Genomic DNA, 22,466 nt, shown 5'->3' with positions numbered 1-22,466 from the left:
TTCCAATGGAAGTGTCAACAAGCTGCATCCAACAGGACTATCACCTGCTAAGCACAGAAGGCTATCAGGAAGACAATCCATCACCATCTGATGGACTAGTTGGTAATGCACTGGATTATATGTTCTTCCAAAATCTGCCAAAATGGATAATGATTACTTCAACATGCAATGAACCTCATGCATTTGTACTGCCAGGTTCTGATTAAATATCGGGCATACTTCCAAAATACATATGATTAGTAAGATAGAAGTATATAGCTAGGGTTTGAGAAGGAACTAGGAGGAGGATCAGGTGATAAAGTCCCCATAAGCTGAGTGCACCACAACAGTATGATACAACATGAGTGGGTGCTTCTGGTGATAAGTGTGCAGGGTTGCACTGTGTGAAAAGTCTATTTCACTATCTGCAGAAATGCACAGAATATATGATATATCTGCATAGCAAAATACAGGCAGATCAGCAGCTACTACTGCTATGTCATCACCATTATCAACATATACATGCCCATTCCCTTCTTCCCGCCTTGCAGCACATTTCATGCCCCTACAACAGGTGGAAAAGGGGGGAAATCCTTTTTACCTTTTGCTTTATGACACCCACCCTTACGTGCACAAGCTTTCTGTTCATCTCTGTTCTACACATATCTATCTAGCCCTACCACCACCCCCTGCACTCCAAAAATGTATGGAAAATAAATTACTTTGGTAAAACCATAGTTCTGCTTTGTTTTAACCCATTTATACAGTTGTAAATCTCTATGCAACTCCTTGCTGTGGGCTGGACAGTTATCACAATACAGCTGCCATGTTAAGAAGCCTTGATATGAGAACACTGTTTCCGATTGGTGGGAATGAGGGCTTTGAGTAGCATACTACAAAGCAGAAGGATACACTATGAGGAAACACTTGCCACAGAAACCAAAAGGTCAAATGAAAGGCAGCATGTGGGGAAAATGGAAGGAGGGGGAAGGGATTTAATTAAGTAAAAGATTATAAGCAATAATACAATTAAATGATTAACTGCATATTTGAAAACTAAAAAAAAAATCACCGTTTCTGTGCTGGGGTCTGTAGGTCCAGCTCTCATCCTCTTCTACCTGCTGCCCACATATAGATGTGAGTTCACCATCGCTGCGAAACAGCCTTTTTGTCTGCTTGGACAAGGTAGAGAAGTTTATCCAGCTCACAGCACGCGAGAGGGATCCTGGATTATGTTTAAACCGGAATGACTTTGAGGCACTTTCTTTTTTCATTTCTCCCCCCCCCAAAAAAAAATAATAATAATAAATAAATCCACTGGAGTATGCAACTTTCAAAACCACCCTCGTAGCCTTCTCCTTTTTCTTTTTATCTAATATAAAATAACCATGTTTCTTTAAACTTAAAGAAAACACATGCACTGTTTAAATCTGCATGGCGCACAGAACCAAGCGATTGTGCCTGTACAATTCCCGGAGGCTGCTTCTGCCTACAGTACTTTGTGAGCTGCCAAACAAAACACGGCGGGAGAAAGAAAAACACCACGGCACCCTGAAAACAACCTTCAGATGAGGATTGTGTAGGAGCACAACACCGAGGGACACAGCTTTCCGTTTTTTCCAGGTTTCAACCAAAGTCCATCTCCTCTGCTCAGTAACATTCTCCACCGATATGCTTGTAATCCAGCCTTTTCTTCTATCACATTTTCTTTAAACAAAAAAACCAGCTTCTTGGATCAGGGAGATGTACATGCTGCTAACAAGTTGCCAGACCAGGATACAAATTGGAACAGCTTTCTCTTTTCTGCAAGGAAATGGCACTGCCATTCTGATTCTTTAGTCCGTCCATCCTGTTTGCCCTTAAATGAAAAGCCTGGGGAACAATCTTCAGAAGGATTCTCTTTAACAATAAAAGAGACTGGCTGGCTAAAGCAATCGCTTAGGATTAGGGTGAAATATGATAGGCTCTCTCTCTCTCTCTCCCCCAAAGGCACAGCTGTAGAAGCAGCAAACTCCTCCTTTCTGTGGCAGACAGCTAACAGCAGTGCAAACTTCTGAGCAGGGTAGATAACTCAAGGGCACCTCAGCCAACTTATACAAGGAGCAATAAAAAGCTCAAATTTAAGTGGCACATGATGTTTTATTTTACAATGGGCATACATTACACATAGGAGAGATGTTGTAAGTCTGTAAAACACTGCTAGTTTTACTGGTGGTGAGAACAAGAGCTACAAACAAACAGGAAGTTTTCAATATACAGTTACATACATGACTTTTCTCCTATACCTTCCTATTACAAATTTCACTTATGCTATGTTTTAAACACCTTCACTTTTCATTACAGAAGCACACAGATAGGATTGCCATTGTTAAATTAGATTAAATGTTTGATAAGAAAGCAAATTAACTACTGAATTCTACACAGTACATTGTATTCAGTTTTCCTGAAACTGTTGGAGGAAGTCTGCATGAAAAGAGTGAGAAAACACCACAAAATTCCAATGTACCCCACCCCCCCATGAAAGAGCCAATGATTTTGACCACTTTCTCAGAATGTGATCTCACGGAGCTAATAGATTTATATTTAGGGGTTTTGTCAACAAAAGCACTATAGCTCAAAAAGGAACTCCTTGAAGACACCCCATAAACCACAATACATGATACCAATTCATTCTGTAAGCAAGAGAAACCAACACTAGTTGACTCCATTATTATTAATATTTAAATTTGTATACCACCTTTCATCCACAGATCTCAGGGTGCTTCACAACATAAAAAGAGAAGATAAAAAACACAAAATACATAATAAAAACAAGAACAGAACAGAACCAATAACCCCACCCCACCCTCCATTCACATAAACCAATAATAATCCTCTTGTGCAAGACTAGTTCCAGGACTACAGGCCCTGTGTTTTTAATTCAAAACAAAGCAAACTTGACAAAAAACAGCTAAAGACAAAAAAAAAAAATGCATTTCTGGCAAAGAAGTGCTACCGGTTATGGTGCAATTGTTGTCTCATGAGAGACATCATTACTTCAGCATGCATACGTATTCTTCAGCACCTTTCAGAAGTAATTCCTTCTCCCCTGTAAAGTTACAGTTGTGTGACTCATAATGGAAGGATAAAGTTCACCGTCTGCCTGGGAAACAAACAGCCAAGTACTGTATCAGATTACCTATGAATCAGCTAGGCACACCAAAATGACCTTTGGCTCCTTGAACGATGGATTGGCCAACTGTCTTCAGTAAATAATTTAATAGGCTGTATTTATATTGTCCCCTTTGAAGGCAACACATACACCCCACTAAAAAAAATTTCTACGCCCCTAGAAGTAAAGCACATGGCATATGAAGTTATTTGACTGAAACCTGCAAATAAATATAGCAATGCAATTAACAAAACTACACTAAATGTGCTGGCGTGCTTTGGTGGTCACAAAGAGTCGGACACAACTAAACGACTAAACCACAACAACACTAAATGTTCCTTCAAATAATAGAGTTAACAGGTAAACAGGATTGTAGCATAATAATCTCTAGATGACTTCAATTTATGGGATAAGAATCTAGAGAAAGTGGAAAATTAAGTGGCAATCAAATTTCAGAGGCACAATTCCTAATTTCTGGTAGAAATCAAAACTTCAAATATTCCAAATACTAATATTGGCTCCATGCCACAGCTTGATAAAATGAACAAAACTGAAGATGAAAATTAGGATTAACAACTGAGAATTCTCCCATTTCTGCAACACAAAAGCAATGATATGATGTGATAATAATAATAATAATAATAATAAATTTTATTTATATCCCGCCCTCCCCAGCCGAAGCCGGGCTCAGGGCGGCTAACAACAATAAAACAGTACAAAAGTACAACATAACAACATTCTAAAATCATTCATTATAAAAAGTAATTAATTCAAGCCACTAGCAACCATTGGGCCAGAGCTCTGCAAAGATTGCCGAGGGAGTGAGTCAGGCTGTGCCCTGGCCAAAGGCCTGGTGGAACAGCTCTGTCTTGCAGGCCCTGCGGAAGGATGTCAAGTCCCGCAGGGCCCTGTTTATTTTAAAGCACCATGTCATTTTGCCATAATATTTATTTGAGGAAGAGGAGGTTAACTCAATTTATTGTGATAAGGTCAGCAGTTAAATGGCGGTCCCTGTTCATGAAGCAAAAATTACAATTCAGAGTATGTACCTGGTAGTCCCTATTTTATTTCATAACACTTTCTCTTACAATAAAAACTTAAGGTAGATGTAGAGAAAAGAAAAGAGATAAACTGTTCAAATTTAAATGAAATTTATTTTGCCAGAAAGATGTCAGCTTTATCTCATTATTTCTCCAATATAATTTACACATATTGAAATTGAAAAATACTGGATTTATCCCACATTGGATTATTTGTACTGACAAATAGTCCCAAGAGGAGGGAATCACAACAGTTTTTAGGGTGCAATCCAGCCAGTCATGCATTTTACATCCTATTTATTTCAGTGAGAGAGCTAAGCACATGTTAAATCTGTTGAAATCAGTGAGACCAAAGAGTATTTAACTTTAACTAGATTATGCCCTAGGAATTCTAACTGACAATTTCACAATATAACACAGGGCTGTAAAACTGTATATAAGAAAATGGAATAATATGCAGAAACAAAATTCCATACTTAACAGTGAATTTCTGTTCTTTACAAGTGAACAATATCAGCTAGATGGGAAGGAACTATGTTCTGGGACCAGAAAACAGTCCCCAGAATCTTTCTGAAGCGCAACTCCCACCATGACATCTAGGCCAGCTGACTTCCTGCTTCAAGGTGAGAGGTATCTAACATGAGAATCACAGTAAAGAAAGTAAAAGGGAAGACAACAAAGGGAAGATTAGATGATGAAATGCTCACACTCCAGTTCCAACTCTCTTCCCAGAAGTCCAACAGGCCAGATAAATAAAAGGTGAGCCTGAAAACAGTGGACCCCTTCATCCTAACTTCTCTACACTTGAAAACACCAGCAATAAACACCCAGTCCTTGCTGCACAAGTGGTGTTCTGGAGCGCTAGAAGAAGGACAGGCACTTTTCCAGGCCACAAGAGGCCTATGAAGCCAGGAACTGAAGGACACTGGCCATCTTCCAACCACTTTCCTACACCCACTGAGCAGCTGTGCAGCAGCAGTGCCCATACAGTATTAGTCAGCATCATTCAGGCAGCAATCCAGAGAGCTACATAAATGAGAGACGACCAAGACTCTAACCAACCCCTTCAGGGTTCTCCCCATAGATGGCAACAGTGGTTTCTGAGATGGCTGTGGGACAACTGCAAGTATAAGTTTGGAGGGTGGGAGAGAGGTCCAATGATCTGAACACAAATCACTAGGTCCCTCCCCAGTCAGTCCCTGACTCCACCCATAGAAGTAGGGGAGGAAATGCCTCCAGACTTTGCAAGGCCACACTATATCATCAGCTAGGCCAGGTATACGCTCCTTCAGATATACAGGACCGAGGCCATTCAGGGCTTTAAAGGTCAGCACCAGCACTTTGAATTGTGCTCAGAAATGTACTGGGAGCCAATGCAGATCTCTCAGGACTGGTGTTATATGGTCTCGACGGCCACTCCCAGTCACCAGTCTAGCTGCTGCATTCTGGATTAACTGCAGTTTCTGAGTCACCTTCAAAGGTAGACCCACGTAGAGCGCATTGCAGTAGTCCAAGCGGGAGCTAACTAGAGCATGCACCCCTCTGGCAATACAGTCTGCGGGCAGGTAGGGTCTCAGCCTGCATATCAGTTGGAGCTGGTAGACAGATGACCTGGACACAGAATTGACCTGTGAGTCCAAAATGACTCCCAGGCTGCATACCTGGTCCTTCAGGGACACAGTTGTCCTATTCAGGACCAGGGAGTCCCCCACACCCGCCCATCCCCTATCCCCCCAAAACAGTACTTCTGTCTTGTCAGGATTCAACCTCAACCTGTTAGCCACCATCCATCCTCCAACCACCTCCAGACACTCACACAGGACCTTCACCACCTTCACTGGTTCTGATTTAAAAGAGAGGTGGATCTGGGTATCATCTGCATACTGATGAACACCCAGCCCAAACCCCCTGATGATCTCTCCCAGTGGCTTCATGTAGATGTTAAAAAGCATGGGGGAGAGGACGGAAGCCTGAGGCACCCTACAAGTGAGAGCCCAGGGGTCTGAACACTCATCCCTCAACACCACTTTCTAGACACGGCCCAGGAGGAAGGAGTGGAACCATTGTATAACAGTGCCCCCAGCTCCTCTAGACGGTCCAGAAGGATGTCATGATCGATGGTATCAAAATCCGCTGAGAGATCCAGCAGAACTAGGAAACAACTCTCACCTTTGTCTCTAACCTGCCAGAGATCATCGACCAGCACGACCAAGGCAGTTTCAGTCCCATTATGAGGCCTGAATCCCGACTGGAAGGGATCCAAATGGTCTGCATACTCTAGGCATGCCTGGAGTTGTTCATCAACCACCCGCTCAATCACCTTGCCCAAGAATGGAAGATTTGAGACTTGACGATAGTTGGCCATATTGGCCGGGTCCAGGGATGTTTTTTTTAAGAAGCAGTTTAATGACCGCCTCTTTCAGCGGGGCTGGGAAGAATGGGAGACACACTGAATACTGGACCAACAACATCTGGAGAGCCACATTTTCCCCACTCCTGTCATACATGCTGTCCCTTGTATTTATGTAAAAAAGTCACAAGTATTTTACTTGGCAGCTCTAATATTTCTTTATGAACAAAGTATATTTTCCCACACATTTTAGCTTAAGGCTTTAAAAGTTTCTGTTCAGTGAGCAAAACAGACACTGATTTATCTGTGTTTTGGAACTGCTCTCATGCTAATTTTATCCCTGCAATCCTTATAATTTCATCCTTGATGACTCAGCACAGCAACTGCTGAACAATTAAAAGACTCAAAACGGTTGCTCCCTAAGGCAGTCTGCTTTAAAAAATAGTGATCATACGTTCTCATAAATAATCCACTTCCTCAGCCTTTTCTCTTCAGATATCAGAATTCATTCTTAGCCAATTAAGGGACATAGTCCAGCCACATTAAATAATACTGAAAGAATTTGTCCGGTTACTAGGCACAGCTTTTTACACAGTATCTGTAAGTTGAGAATAGTTGTCCAAAACAACTCATGACTGATCAGACACTGCTTCATGAGAAAAACATTCAGACACAAAACTGCTTAGAAGCGCAGCTATCCAAACAGTACAACTGATGATGTAGCAGTACAACCCACCCCCAAACCATCTGTCAGCAAGTGAGGAAATGGTTGAGTAAACCTAGGCTTGCCATATGTCCGGAAAATTCCAGACATGTACGGAAATTGGACACCTAAAATGGCAACCGGAATTTTAAGACATGTCTGGAATTTCCTGCACATATAGAAAGTAATTCCGCCCCGCCCCCCCGCCCCCCGGTTTTCTTGTTTTGTGTGTCTGTGTGTGTGCCACCGAGGCTTTCTGTCCTGCTTCAGCCACCATTGGCTTTCCTTTTTGGCCCCGTCCTCCGCCTCTCGGTGTGTTTGCTTGACCCACCGCTCTGGCCCTGCCCACCATATGGCCACCATATGGAGGGAAGAGAGTGCGACAGGAACACGCAGGCATTTCTGAGGCAAAGCACTCAGCAGGGAGGACATGAAGTGCTCGCCTTCCTCTGGTACCTCTTTCTCTCTCTCTGGGCTCCTGGGGTGGGCAGCAGGGGGGTCGTCTCCCCTCCTTGAGAGCCTCTTTGGTCCTTCACCCCTGGAGGTCTCCAGGTCTCCTCCCCACCTTTGCACACCTTTCTGGCCTCTGGAATCACTGCTCTGTTGAGGTCTTCAAGCACCATCTCTTGAGCTGGGGGGGGCTTGCCACCCAGGCTGGACGCGGGGCTCTGCTAAGGCTGGGGCTGTATTCTGCTGCCTTCTGGGCTGCCTCACAAAAGCAGCAGCAGGAGGAGGAAGTTCCACCATCTTTTCCTGCGTCTTCCTTATCCCTGTCCAGCAGCTCACAGCTCACAGGGCCCCTTTCCAGCTACAACATGCTGGTGTAGCTGCAGCACAACTTCTAGCCCTTCCCTTGGGGTGGGTGGGTGAGGTGTCCCCAGCTCTCCTTCATGCAAGCTGACACACACACCGTTTTGTCTTTCAATATGTTTTCACTCAATTATCTAAATGAATCCTAACGTGGAACTGCTAATTCAAAAATCAGGTTTGTAATGCAGTACAAATCATAAGTGGCAGGTTTGCAACAAAATGTTGCAGTGTGGGTTGCTTCTGTTCATGGCCCTAGCCTCTCCATTCCGTTCCATTCCTCCCAACCACCCCCACATATACTACCATTCTACCTTGACTTAGAATGTTGAGTCAGCACTGAAGAGGGGGAGCAGAAAGGATATTCATGTCAAATATTTATTTCTCCATTTTGCAGTGGACACATTTGTGCCCCATCCTGGCTGCATGAAGATATTTTACTTTTTCGTGGGTGTCTATGGATACTTTCATTTATGTCACTGGAGACATTTGAAAGCAGCTTCTAAATACGAACCAGGAAAGAAATAATCCAAACCAGGAGTTGCCAATCTTTTCAGACCATTCTGAACTTTGAATACGTCCTGTGAGCACCAGGCACAGAATGGCTGCCACGGAGGAGGGCGAGTGGGAGACGGGAAAACAATGCAACACAACATGGCTGCCATGGTGGTACAGGATAACAGAAAACTAGAGAACATGCGGTCATTGCCGCTTCTCTAGACAATCGCATGCTTCCCATGAGAAGTCATTTATGTTCTGCTGGTCCTGATTGTGGAAATCACAAAATATTGATTTACACACAGATACATGCTGTGCTATCTATAAACAACAGGGCTAATTCTTCAGCACCAGGAAAAATATATGAAGTGGCAACACCTCTCTCTCACTCTCTCTTGCACACACACTTACCACATACACAAACACACACTACATACATATTTTCCCTCAAACACCACATACACCGCTTATCTCCCTGCCTGAGTGCGTCTTTTCTTCTCTCACACAGATGACACTTTCATACAGACTTCCCCATCTCACATAAACAGCTCACATGCATCTCTCCCCCTCTCTCTGGAAGGCTTTCATTGAAATTAGAAAGACTGACAGAAAACAATCATAGAATCATCCTGTATCTGCTTCTGAATCATGTTCAACTGCTCATAAAATATTCCTAATATATATAAAAAGTCAGAGGCTGCCACTTTTCTAGTGTAGAGAGTGTATCTGGCATTAAATTCAAAGGTATGGCCACAAGATGGCAGTGTGAAACAACTGACTTGCCCATACAGATGAAAGGCTCAGATACTTTGTGCTACAGAAAACAGAGCTTTCCTGGATTCTGAGACGCTTCATTTTTAATTCTCTGGTCTGTACATCACTCAATTTTATCTGTGATATATATCATTCTGTTTTTATCTAGTTTTTAGGGAATGTTACTGAACATCATTATTGCCTTTTTATTTTTTTAACATTAACCGCTTTTTATTATATTATGAGGTGTAAACAAACAAACAAAAATACTGTACACTGTAAAATAAGTAAAACTTACCAGCTTCTACCCTATCCTTACATATTGGCTAAAAATGGTTTTTTTAAAACCTCATAGCTTGGATCACCTCCCCTTAAAATCAGTCCTGCCAGCTGATCTTCCCGAAGGTCCATTTTTAAACATTCTCCACTCCTGCCAAGCTCCTAAACTAGAAATTGGGGTTGGGGGGAGAGGGAGAGGGGAGAGGGGCAGCCAAGGAAGAAGAAGCATTTGCTAGTAAGAATCAACAGGAAACCAATGACCCTATCCCATTCCTGTTATCGCATCAGAGGTGTATTTGGAGGTGCACATGTTCACAGCATAAATGAAGAGTTCCAGTCCAGTTTTTAAGCTTTCCCTGCCAGTGACCCCGAATTCAGCAACTGTTGAGCCCCAACTCCTTCAGCCAGCCTAGTGATTAAATTTAATTGAATTTCTCTTGAGGGGTTTTGTACTCAAACATGGCTCCTCTCCAAACAACAATCTCAAGAGAAAGTACCACATCTAAGACTCCGCTGAGTTAGTGTATCATGTTCCACATATGTTCTTCAAGACTGGGTGTGGATGTGGTTGTGGCTTCATAATGCAGAAATCTTCTACAGCAAACTGCCCTTTTAACCACAAATAACTTCTCCCTTTCTTTATAAGGAGCACTTGGCTAAAAGGAAAGAGTTTTGGATGTTTTTTTAGAGAGAGAAAGGAAGTTAACTTTCATGTCCGTTCTCAAAGAATGGACATCAGATGATTGTGTAATTTTCATCCTCTGTATAAAACATCAAGCAGATAACAGTATAGCACAATTTTTAAAACACCTTTGTTTTATATGTTGGAACTGTCTTCTGCTTCATATTATGCAGGACACACAATGCATACTTAACATCAAAATGCTTAACTCAGCATGTTTAAAATGAAACTCAGTACAAAATGCTAGTTGTGAAGGCACAATATTAACCTTTTTACTTTCTATAATTAAGAAGGCATCAAGGAACATGTGGTTTGAATGTTGTTGACCAATAGGGTAGAAACTTCAAAGAAGAAAAATGTCACCTATAGGAACACTGCTCATAACATTGCAAACATTACAATTCTATCGTTAAAAGCTACTGAATTTTTTTTACAGAAACTAAAAACTACAGTTTTTTTTAAAACGGAGAATGATACTTTTGTATGCCACTGCAATCTCTGAGAGGTGCAAGATTCCAGTGGTTCCAGGCTTACTCGGGTTTTGTATTTCCTTTTGGAAATGAGGCACAGGTGTCTTTATGATATATGGTTTATTTACACACATATATAACTGTGAAGCTGAGGCTCCAATACTTTGGCCACCTCATGAGAAGAGAAGACTCCCTGGAAAAGACCCTGATGTTGGGAAAGATGGAGGGCACAAGGAGAAGGGGACAACAGAGGACAAGATGGTTGGACAGTGTTCTCGAAGCTACCAGCATGAGTTTGACCAAACTGCGGGAGGCAGTGGAAGACAGGAGTGCCTGGCATGCTCTGGTCCATGGGATCATGAAGAGTCGGACACGACTAAACAACTAAACAACAACAACAAACAAATAACCTGAGCCTGTGATGGGAGGGTTCACAGCATTAACACCCCAAAAAGGTCTTGTTTCTCCCATAGCCACAGCCTTGCATTTAAGCAGAGATCCACCATTTCTCTGCCTCTCTGACTTTCCAACTTGCTGCCTTGTTTCTCAGGAGATGCAGATGTATACTTTTTATACCTCTTCATGAGCATTCTTCTACTGAGGAAAACATACTACACTGGTCAGCTTTATATTTTTAATTTTACTAACAAGGATTATGACTCAAAAGTTCACTTGTTGTCTAGGCTTCAGTACAGAGGACAAAGCACTGGAGAGTTTCTCCCTGACTGTCTGCTCCATCCCATGCCAGTGTGTGTGTGTGTGTGTGTGTGTGTGTGTGTGTGTAGCAACTCTCTATTACAGTGGTACCTCATGTTACATACTTAATCCGTTCCGGAGGTCCGTTTGTAACCGGAAACCGCTTGTAACATGAGGCGTGCTTTCTCTAATGGTGCCTCCCACTGCTGCCATGCCGCCGGAGCGCGACTTCCGTTCGCATCCCGGGGCAAAGGTCGTAACAAGGAGCATCTACTTCCGGGTTAGCGGAGCACGTGACCTGCAGCATTCGTAAGGGGGACGGGACGTAACACGAGGTACCACTGTACCAAGCTAGTTTCCTTTGAGAACTTTTGTTTGGATTCTAAATTGCTTCTCCATTCACATAAGAGAGATACCTGCCAACAATACCAGCTAACTGTCCCTTCATCTGAATTCTCCAGGGCCATATCCCACACTATTCCCAATGATAATTCAACCCAGTGGGGCTTTAGAAGACAAGCTTACAGTGGTGCCTCGCAAGACGAAATTAATTCGTTCCGCGAGTTTTTTCGTCTAGCGAATTTTTCGTCTTGCGAAGCACGGTGTCGGAAAAGTTTTGGAAAAGCTTCAAAAATCGCCAAAAACCTCAAAAAAGGCTACCACACCGCGTTCTATGAGTTGCTCCTCGAAGTCAAGTCGCAACTGTATTAAGGGTGTTAAGAAAAAGGAAACAAACTTGCAAAAAACGCAAGATGTTTTCGTCTTGCGAAGCAAGCCCACAGGGAAATTCGTCTTGCGAAGCAGCTCAAAAACCGCAAAACCCTTTCGTCTAGCGAGTTTTTTGTCTTGCGAGGCATTCGTCTTGCAGGGCACCACTGTACTTGCATTAGCAGGCAAGCACTCTTATGTCTCCTATGCCTTTTGTATATTGGTAATAAAATATTGACTGACGTTTCTTAGATCTTTTGATTCACAAACACTTCCTCATTCTCATTTTGCCACCTACCCCAAATTCTAGATGTTGTCAGAAGCTAACATTTATTTTCTTTGTTGAAATCAGAGTACAAGTAATCTGAAGGACACATTAGGAGTTAAATAATTTGGCTGCAGGATAAGACTGTACTGAATGACATGTTTTCTTGTTTTCCTACAAAATGGTAATCAAGCTGATAAATGATACACAGGTTTCATGGGAGTCGTTTGGGGAACTTTCTGCATTACAAGCACTCATTCCAAAGTAGGGAAGACAATAAGATAAACTATTTACCTTCAGGCAAAGTGGGGGGGGGGGGGCAGCAGATACAGACATATTTAAAATGCCAATGTATGTTTAACTGGCAAGTGCAAGAGAAACAAAACAACAAGCAAGGGGATGCCCCTGTTGCTATTTTTATGTCAGTATTCTTACAAAATGGTTATTTTGCAAACAAGGCACATGTTTTATTTATGCACTGCTTCTTCAGATTAAAAATGTTCACATATAAAAAGCAACTCCACTATTGCTCACTATGTACAATGGGGATTTTATCAATCCAAAGATACTGTTCAATGCAAACAAAATACAGGAGCATTACCCTCAAAGCCCTTCTTTGAAAAACCGCAATGAGAAAGGCTCCACCAGTATTATGTTTTATAATTATGGGAATTCTTGCCTAAATTTTCCCCAGTTAACTATGGGTTTCTACAAGCACTAGCTCCCAAATTAGTTTGAGATTAGTACCACCACGTGGATTTCAGACCAGACAACTGGTAGCATCTAGGCACAAATACAGGTATCTTCATTAAGGCAAAGTGCTTTAAAATGCACACACACACACACTTCTTATCACCACTAAGCAAAGCACCTGAAGAAAATCCAAGATTTTTTAGATCTAAGATATAATATGTGCACATAAAAAGAGGTATAGATGGGTCTTCACAAACCATGTATTAATGACATGTGATTTCTCAAAATCTGATCAAGGGGAAATGCTGGTTCACACGTACAAGTTCATCACTTTTTATTTGACTATTCAGCACTTTAACTTGCAGTATTTCAAAAGCATATATATATTCTTAAATTGCATATTTATGCAATAGAACAATATCCAGTGTCGCCAGTAGAGACATCTGAACACTGGTCCACAATCCAGTTATAGCACATAGATTTATTGTGCTCCAGAATTATTTGAGGTTGTGATAGCTGGAGCCTGGTAAATGCAGCCACTACCTTGTTTGGGATACTTGAGAGTATTGAGATCCAGCGTGGTGTAGTGGTTAAGAGCGGTAGACTCATAATCTGGGAAACCGGGTTCGCGTCCCCGCTCCTCCACATGCAGCTGCTGGGTGACCTTGGGCCAGTCACACTTCTCTGAAGTCTCTCAGCCCCACTCACCTCACAGAGTGTTTGTTGTGGGGGAGGAAGGGAAAGGAGAATGTTAGCCGCTTTGAGACTCCTTAGGGAAGTGATAAAGCGGGATATCAAATCCAAACTTCAGGAATGGTTTCCCATTTTACAACCATGAATGGCACACTTTTGTTCTTCACACATAACACATTCTTTTTTATAGATTTCACACTGTTTGAAAACAAAGCCATTTAGACAACATGAAGGACAGAAAAATGTACACAGGGAGCTGCATCAATCTTTCCAAAATCTTACTCTATCAACATCCAATAGAAGGATAAAGTGCCTGATCAAATCCAGACATGTTTGTTCAAGCAATCCACAGCTTCCTTAAAAAATAATAAAAATAAAGAAAGCAATCTTGCTTTTTAACAAATTATTTAAAAGTTTGGCTATATTATGCTAGAGAACATCCTTTTTCCTGTACAAACTAGATTTATTTTATATCCAAATACGATGCAAGAAATGAACACAAAGAAGGAAGCACAGCTAGGCTGCTTCCCAGTTTAGAGCATGTTGAAGCCAAGACAAATACTGCAGAAGTTTGATTTGTATATTGGCAGCCAGTTAGATACTGCAATTTTCTGGAAGAGTCTCTTGAAATTTAGCAGAAACCTATTTCCTTTCTAGTTTCCAGAATCTATGTACAAATCTTTTAACTCCAAATTTTATTGGCAACATTGATTGATGGCTATTGCTGAAATCTTTTGAGTAGCCTCAGAAACATTGTGTTTCACAATATGAATTTACAGATGCTATAATTACTTAACAACTAGTAATTCCCAGTGAAGACAATGATACTTGCATCATGCAAATAAACACACAGGACAGATGTGCACCATGTAATTAAGAAAGCAAACAATATTGTGATAGTAAACCCCAAAGTAGTGCTGACAACTCTTCATCTCTTCTGATTCTATTAAAGGTAAAGGGACCCCTGACCATTAGGTCCAGTTGCAGACGACTCTGGGGTTGCGGCGCTCATCTCGCTTTACTGGCCGAGGGAGCCGGCGTACAGCTTCCGGGTCATGTGGCCAGCATGACTAAGCCACTTCTGGCGAACCAGAGCAGCACACGGAAACGCCATGCACAGTGTTTAATCCCCCCTTCCCCAGTTGATTTATGACATTTGCGGGTTATCAACACATCAGCTAAGATTTTAGTCTAAAATGTGGCTGTTTCAAGCAGGAAGATCTCAGGAAATTTAGGAACATTATAGGCATATAAAGGATAATGTGTCTTGGAAAGCAAAGGCTTTAAAGAAAACAGATATGCTTGTTAGGATTATAAAGTCATGCTGAAAACTCATTTTTAAAAGCTTAGAACAGTATTAAATTTTCTAGGGTATGCCATGGTCAGAAAAGCATTGTAATGGATACAATGAAAACAGAAACTCTGGAATGTGTGTGCTGTGTTAATATAGCAAAACTGTCCTGTTCCTAATAATGAGAATCACACAAGATATATGAATTGTACCTTCACATCCCAGAAATTTCTGCCCCCAAATATGAAAGGTTTGCTCAGAAAAGCCATTAAGGAATATCCAAATATTTCTGTAGTATTAGACTGCTTTTGACAGGCAGCTTCAATTATCATGTAAGCTGGTAGCAGTAGAAATGCAATATCTGAAAAAATATTTTAAAAAAACCCCCAACACTAACCAGATAATATGCACCTGCCATACATACCCAAACACATAATTCCTCAGCTCCTTACATCTGGAAAATATTAATATGGAATGTCTACCATCCTACACAAAGCTAATTATGTAATGCCTAGTGACTATATAGTATAATAGTTGTGTCACGATGCAAAATTCCCATAACTTTCCAAAATGTGTAGGTTTCCAGTCTTATAAATCTTATAAATTCTCCTAACAATTAACAACGAACAAAGGTCACTGCCTCATCTCCCCAATATCCCAACACGTGAAGTTTATTTTCAGACGTTCATGTGTTTAGAAGGAACGTATGAAGGGGTAATATATGTGCATTCTTCTGGTTGTACTTAGAAGACTTCATGTCGTCTAAGCTAATCTCAGTGCACTAAGGTCTGTGAGATACCCATACATGGGGATATAGGAGACAGAGCAAGCATCTGCACCCCACTCTCTTGACACAGTTGTAGCCCTCATGTCAGGCATAGGCAAACTGGACCCTCCAGATGTTTTGCGACTACAACTCCCATCATCCCTGACCACTGGTCCTGTTAGATAGGGATGATGGTAGTTGTAGTCCCAAAACGTCTGGAGGGCCTGGTTTGCCTATACCTGCCTCATGTGTCCAGGCAAATGCCTGAAGAGGGCTTGACGGACTGAGACTAGGAAGAAGCAAGCTCAAAACTATAAAAATTGGGGGCTTCTCTCTCAGTGCCACGTTTCACATGTCATGCAGCTAACTCATAATTTAGTGCAACCTGAGCAAACAGGAATGAGTTTGGAACTGTGGTTCACCACTGTTGTGTCGTCCAGACTACCAAGCAATGGTAAACACTAACTGGTTAGTTTTAAACAAACTGACTTGGAACTATAGTTTCTGAAGCAATAAACTTCTCTAAACTAACAGTTCCGGGTCCAGATGGTACAGCAAGCTGTTCTTAATAAAAAACTAAAGTTTCTATCTTTTCTTGGCTGCACAGGCAAAGGAGAAGGCTGTGGCTCCGAGGCTCACTACAGCTTGGTCATGAGGCACAAAACTATGGTTTGGTATTGTACGCAAACAAAGTTACTGTATTCTGTCACACAGGGCTAGAATGCTGCCCTGAACCTCTTGGAGGCAGGAAATGATAAAACTGTAATAAATTAGATTTTATTTCTTAAACAGACTCAAAAGATACATTTGGGTAACCAAATTTCATGTAAAAAAGTATTCCTGCATTTTCTGCTATCAAAAGAGTCAAGAAAACTGAAAATACCATTGAAATTATGTTATGTAAGTAAATAGCTCCACTGTGTTAAAATGAAGGTACATTTTTCTATCTTCTCGCTGCACACCTGATCATGCCTAAATAATGCATGAATGTTTACAAATACGTAAAATAATTTGCAATTTGAATACTACACTCAAATAATGTTGATTCAAAATCACTTTTAAGATGCTTTCCCATTGCCAGCTCCAGTTCTAATTGAAACAAGACAAATAAAACACCTTAAATGCCATTATGTTTCGCTCTAAAAGAACCAAGAAATCAAATGCAGCACGTATTTCTAAGAAAATATGTCACACTTTCATTTCTTAACAGCTTCTACTCATACTTCACGCTATAATTTTCTCCATATGGAATGGATTAATACAGGAATCCTGAAACTAATTTGGCTCTGCTGTAAATCTAAGCTCATTATCTTGAAACTCTCAGTACAATTCTTAAACCCTCTACTCTCACAAACCTTACTAAAGTATGTGGGACTTATGGAGGCCATTAAACCCTCTTAATATTGCTAGCAAATGATAAGTGTATTTTATTCTGGTTGATCTTCATTACATCATGTACTTGTTAAATGCAAAGCAGTTGTTTCTATTCATCAAGTTTGTCGTCTATTCATACAAAAGTTTTTAAATGGGATTTCTAGTCAAACATTAGTGTGCATCTCAAAAAACCTGAGAAAATAAAATAGTTTTTTTGAGCTGCTTTGGAACTGCTATTGTTACAATATGCATTGCTTTGTGCTGTATTGTCCGTTTTATTGAAATTGTATGTAGCCATTTTACTGCATTTTTAATTAAATGTTTTTATTAAAAATAAACATTAGTGTGTATCCTTATATTTATAGAGTCACCACTAGCAGAAAATGAAACTTCTAAGTGCAAAGGAGAGCTTTAGTTTGCTCAACCAGCAGTTAGCTAAACTGAGGCAGCACCAAGTAATACATAGACCCAGCTATTGGGGGAGGTGGGGCTGCAGAGGGAGAGAGGGGAAATCCCAGTTGTGTGAGCAGATGTCTACTTAAGCAGTGTTTATACAACCAATGTCTCTTCTTTAAAAGGCCTTTTGCATAATCATGCAGACAGCTTTCTCATTAAAATGTAAAGACAATGAATTTCCCGCTTCTCTGTTTTGTTACTGAGGTTACAATCTTAATACCTGAAATTTCCAAAAATTCCACTGAATCTAGCAATGAAATTTTCTCCTAAGTAAGCATGGCTTAGATTGAAAGTAAATTCAAGTGGGGCTTTACTCTCTGGTAAAGGAGAATAAGGTTGCAGAAGAGGGAAACAATCTGCTTGCCTTTTGTAATAAATGGCCTGTTTTTGTTGGACTGGAACAGTGAAGATTATGACTCAAGTATAGTGGATAAATTATAGTGCCAAGATATTAGATCTAATCTCCTGCTTATACTGGCCTTCGAATGAATCCACAGAAGTGATGAGTCCAGAACATTTTCATTAGCCTTTCTGTTCACATACCTGTATCAATCAATTTGGGGTCAGGGATGGGGAGGAGAAAAGGTAGTAACCCTTCTGAGCACAAGTCTTGTCCACCCTGCAGCTGAGTGGCTATTTACAAGACAGCCTTCTATAGCTAGAAACAGATAAGAAAATTAAATGCCACACGTATTTAAGTATCAAAGAAGGGGGAAAAACCTGTTAGCGTATTTAATTTCATGCACCATTAATTCTCACACAGCAAATACACACATTCTTCACTGACAGCAAGCTACAGATAGTCAGCACTATCAGAGTTAATGCAAGTTAATGCTTTCAAAGTTTGAAAAAAACAACTGGCAGGCAGAGCTGTTTTCTAAGACACAATGAATGAGCAAAAGCTACTGAACTTTCCTTTCATACCAAGCTGCCTATACAGAAATAGTGCTGTCTCTACACAAACAGCTTTTTCTTCCCAATCCTCAAGGGAATCCAAACTGCTGTTAACCTTGCCTTGATGCTTTGGAAGTATACACACTTTGTGTCAATTATGTTAACTAAACATTGCTCTGTATATTATTTTTATGAATGTTGATTTATTACATCTGCTAAGACTTCCTGAACATAGCAAAAACTTCAGTCAATGAACATTTAGATAACTTTGCTGAAAAAAGGAGAAAAGGAAAAGGGGGAAAATCAGTGATACACATTTAATTAATAGATGATGATGATGATAATGTAAATTAATTATTTGCAAAAGACCAAATTTTCACTGGTTGAAGGGGGACAAGGGAAGACTTACAAAAGCACCTGCAAGGAAAACAAATAGATAACAGTCCACTACAAATCTCTGCATGCAAACAGGTACTAGATTATGACCTTCTCCTGTGACCTAAATCCTCATTTTTAAAAATTGGTTTACATCTTGCAAACATGATCCTGGCGTTGCCAGGCGATGGGCAAAATGGAGGGCCACTATGATGGGCAGCAGGAAGCACCAATCCCCAGGAATCCATTAGAAATGGGCCTAAGTGTGTCTCTAGTAATTATTATTATTTATTAATTAAATTTGTATACTGCCCTTCATCTGTAGATCTCAAGGCAGTTCACAAGATAAAAACACAAAAAACATTATAAAAAACAAGAACAAGAACAATAGCTGACTCCCACTACCACTACAATAAAACCATTACAATAGCCCAACAAAAGGACAAAACAGTTCACTGAGTGTGCTTGCCTATACATAGACAATCTAATGCAAGCCCAGACAAGGCAGTTCTTGGCATTTTCCTTTTATTCACAAAAAAATGACTTGTATTTTCTACATTAGCTGAACACACCCACTCCAGTATCTTACATTGAAGTTGTAGATAGCTCAGTTAGTTAGAGAGTGGTGCCGGTAATGTCAAGGTTGCAGGTTTGATCCTGGTATGGGACAGCTGCATGTTCCTCCATTGCAGGGGGCTGGACTAGAATGATTCCCAGGGTCTCTTCTAAATCTACAATCTAGGAATCTATGATTCTATGACATGCAAACTGCTCCTGTGATGTGAAGTTCTCACCCAGGTAAACCTAGTCTTTCAAATGGATGCTTCTTCATTTTCCCTGTCAAGCTCTTGACAATGTAACACCATGAAGTGTGGTTTGTAGGAAGAAAAAGAGCCAGGAATAACAACAGGCAGATGAGAACAGCACTGAGAGAGTTTTCAGTAACAAGAAGTCAGAGCAAGAGATTCAATCTGCAGCCAGAGCAGCTCACCACAAGGGGCAGCAGAGCACAGCTGCAAAGGTCACCTGCTGTGGCAATGGCAGCTCTTGACAGAGCTAGATAAATGTACCACCGTGTTGATGCCAATCTCAGCTTCCATGTTCCCTTGATCTGAGTCAATAAAAACTTTCCTTAGGGGACACACTGTCATGTTCATCAACATTGTTTCATCAAATGCAGGCGACAGCTATTTATGTCTACAGTTAGCAGCTTTAAAAACTGCAGTCAGATGAAGCTTTACAAGGGACTTTGAGATGTCTTGCCTGAAGGAAGAAAAGGAAGATCAATATGCGGAGCCTATTTCAGTACTTTTGAAATCCTCCTCATTCTTTTTATTCTTGTTTTAGTGAAGAGATTAATGTCCACCAGTCTGACAAAAAGGCCAGTACAGCTGCTATTGCTTCTAAAGCAACAATACACTAATTTTGCTCAATTCAGGGTGCACCAAAGTTTGAAGATAGGAAACATATTTATTTTATCCATTCTATTTTTATACCACATAATAATAATATGAAAGTATCCATGCAGTGAACAAAATTTAAAACCAATACAAAATAAAACAATCAAATCCATACATTAAAAATGTAAATAAAATGCAGCATGTCCATGTAAGATCACCGAAATACAATATGGACCACCACTCACTACCATATCTTAGCCCCCCACCGCACCCCAAATCACATATATTAATCTTAATGCAAATTCCCCAAAAAGAATTACAATAAAACAGGCAATAGATCATTCACAATCATTTGTCATCTTGCATCTTATGTATTATTACAAAACACTGTAAGCCAACTTAAGGATCATTTGATTGAAAGGCAAGCAATAAAGCCTTTGAAATGAAGTGAATAAATTCTGGCTCATTATCCTGTTCAAAAGCAGTCACAGCTGCCACCACCAGGAAATAAAAGCAACTGATCAAGGATGTAGAGCACTTCATACTGTACTTCCTGGCTGCTTCCTCTGCCTCTTTTGTTCTATGCGTTACTTTTTTAAAAAAAGTGAGGAAGTATAGTAATTCACATCCAAAGCGCTTAATGTGAAAATTATATATATCATTGCACCAATACTGTCTATGCATCAGTGCCGAAGGAATTTCATCCTACAGTTCAATACATCAGATATGTGAGCCTTGTGGAAATGTGTGTGGTTTTGGGGGGGAGTCTTGAAATTAAGTTTGGCTACTGTTCTGAGTTCTAAAAAGCAAGTAAAACGGTGCTCTAATTAACATGCACCATATTCAAAGCCTCTATGGCCAAACTTTTTGACATCTATTATATGCAGTGAGTGTATTCTTTTCACCTAAAACAAGGTAATGCAGTTTTTCCTCCCTGCTGAGGGCAGCCATCCCTCAGGGATAATTGGGAGTGCGGGGGGGTGGGGGGTAGAAGCAGGGCCACAGCTGATAGTAGGCAGGGCTCCCCTTCCCCACCTTCCTTTTCCCCCTTTCCACCTTACTGTATCTCCCTTTCCCCTTACACAATTACCCCGCTTCTTGCTACTCAGTTGAGTTAACAGGCAAATATGACAAGTGGGCTGCATATGATCTAAATGGTCTAAAACCAAAAATTGTCATTTAAAAGGCCAAGACAAGTAAGTGTTTGTATTTAAAACAAAACTATTCTATGTCTTGACCTTCTTATTCTAATGCTTCTTTAAATCCCCACAATTTTATTTATTTTTTCATAAAATTTATATGCCGCTTGATTGTACAAAAAACCCCAACAACCTCAAAGCAGTTTTACTTTATTTATAAGACCATTTTAAACCCAGCTCTTCCTCTTGAAGGAGCCTAGGGTGGCAGAAATGATAAAAACAGCTAAAAACAGCTCAAATATTCTCAACCTGCAATCTCTGGGTTGCCTGAAACAGGGTCTTTCAGCCATGCCGGGGAAGCACTAATGTTTTCAAATTTCTCCTGAAAGATAATAATGTCTAGATGCACCTCACTGGGAGGACATTCCAGAAAAAGGGAACGGCCACTGAAAAGGCCTATCTTGGGTCACTGCCAACCAGGCCAGCCCCCTGTGAAGGCACTATCAATAAGGCCTCACCTGCCAATTGTATGATCCAAGACTGTTGATTTTGGGGAAGGTGCTCTTTTAGGTAGCTGGGTTCCAAGCCATTTAGGGCTTTTATACTAGGACTAACACACCCTGAATTGGGCCCAGTGCATTGAACTTGCTTATTTCCCCCCGCAATACAGTTCAAGCATATACAAGTGCCTTCTAAAGTTTAGAAACCTTTCCACATTTGTGAAATACCAGAAGAAACAATATGTATTATATGTTTCAGAACTTTGTTAATCTAAATTCTAAACATTCTTATTAATGTACCACATTTAACATGTGAAAAAAATGTTTTCAATTTTGACAGACATTTTCCCCCCTACATCCAACGGGAAAATTCCATTTACAATGGAATGTTATTGCTTTTTGGAAACGAGAGCTCTTTGTCTTCATAAACATTTCCCTTAGTGATCCCATAGGTTTTTTTGCAATTTTCTAGATTCCTGGCATACATCCAGTGTAGCTGATCTA

At 40.6% G+C, this 22,466-nt stretch overlaps 1 protein-coding gene across 7 annotated transcripts in view; it reads right to left on the bottom strand.

The window, feature by feature from the left end:
- NHSL1 (NHS like 1) overlaps positions 1-22,466 on the bottom strand; it is a 142,914-nt gene that overhangs the window by 91,977 nt on the left and 28,471 nt on the right. The window contains exon 1 of one of the 7 annotated variants that reach the window (XM_082215875.1): positions 11,534-11,636. The exons of 4 other annotated variants lie outside the window; for them this stretch is intronic. In XM_082215875.1, coding sequence (XP_082072001.1) covers positions 11,534-11,621 — 88 coding nt within the window. In that variant the 5' untranslated portion in view covers positions 11,622-11,636. Of the gene's footprint in view, positions 1-1,051; positions 1,945-11,533; positions 11,637-22,466 lie in introns of those variants that run through there. 2 more of the 7 variants (XM_082215874.1, XM_082215876.1) reach the window with 2 other exon arrangements.

This window comes from Podarcis vaucheri (genome assembly GCF_965113315.1).
Source record: "Podarcis vaucheri genome assembly, chromosome: 3".
NCBI classification, from domain to species: domain Eukaryota; kingdom Metazoa; phylum Chordata; class Lepidosauria; order Squamata; family Lacertidae; genus Podarcis; species Podarcis vaucheri.
The sequence above is the reverse complement of the archived record's forward strand: the minus strand, read 5'-3'. Positions and strand labels throughout refer to the sequence as shown.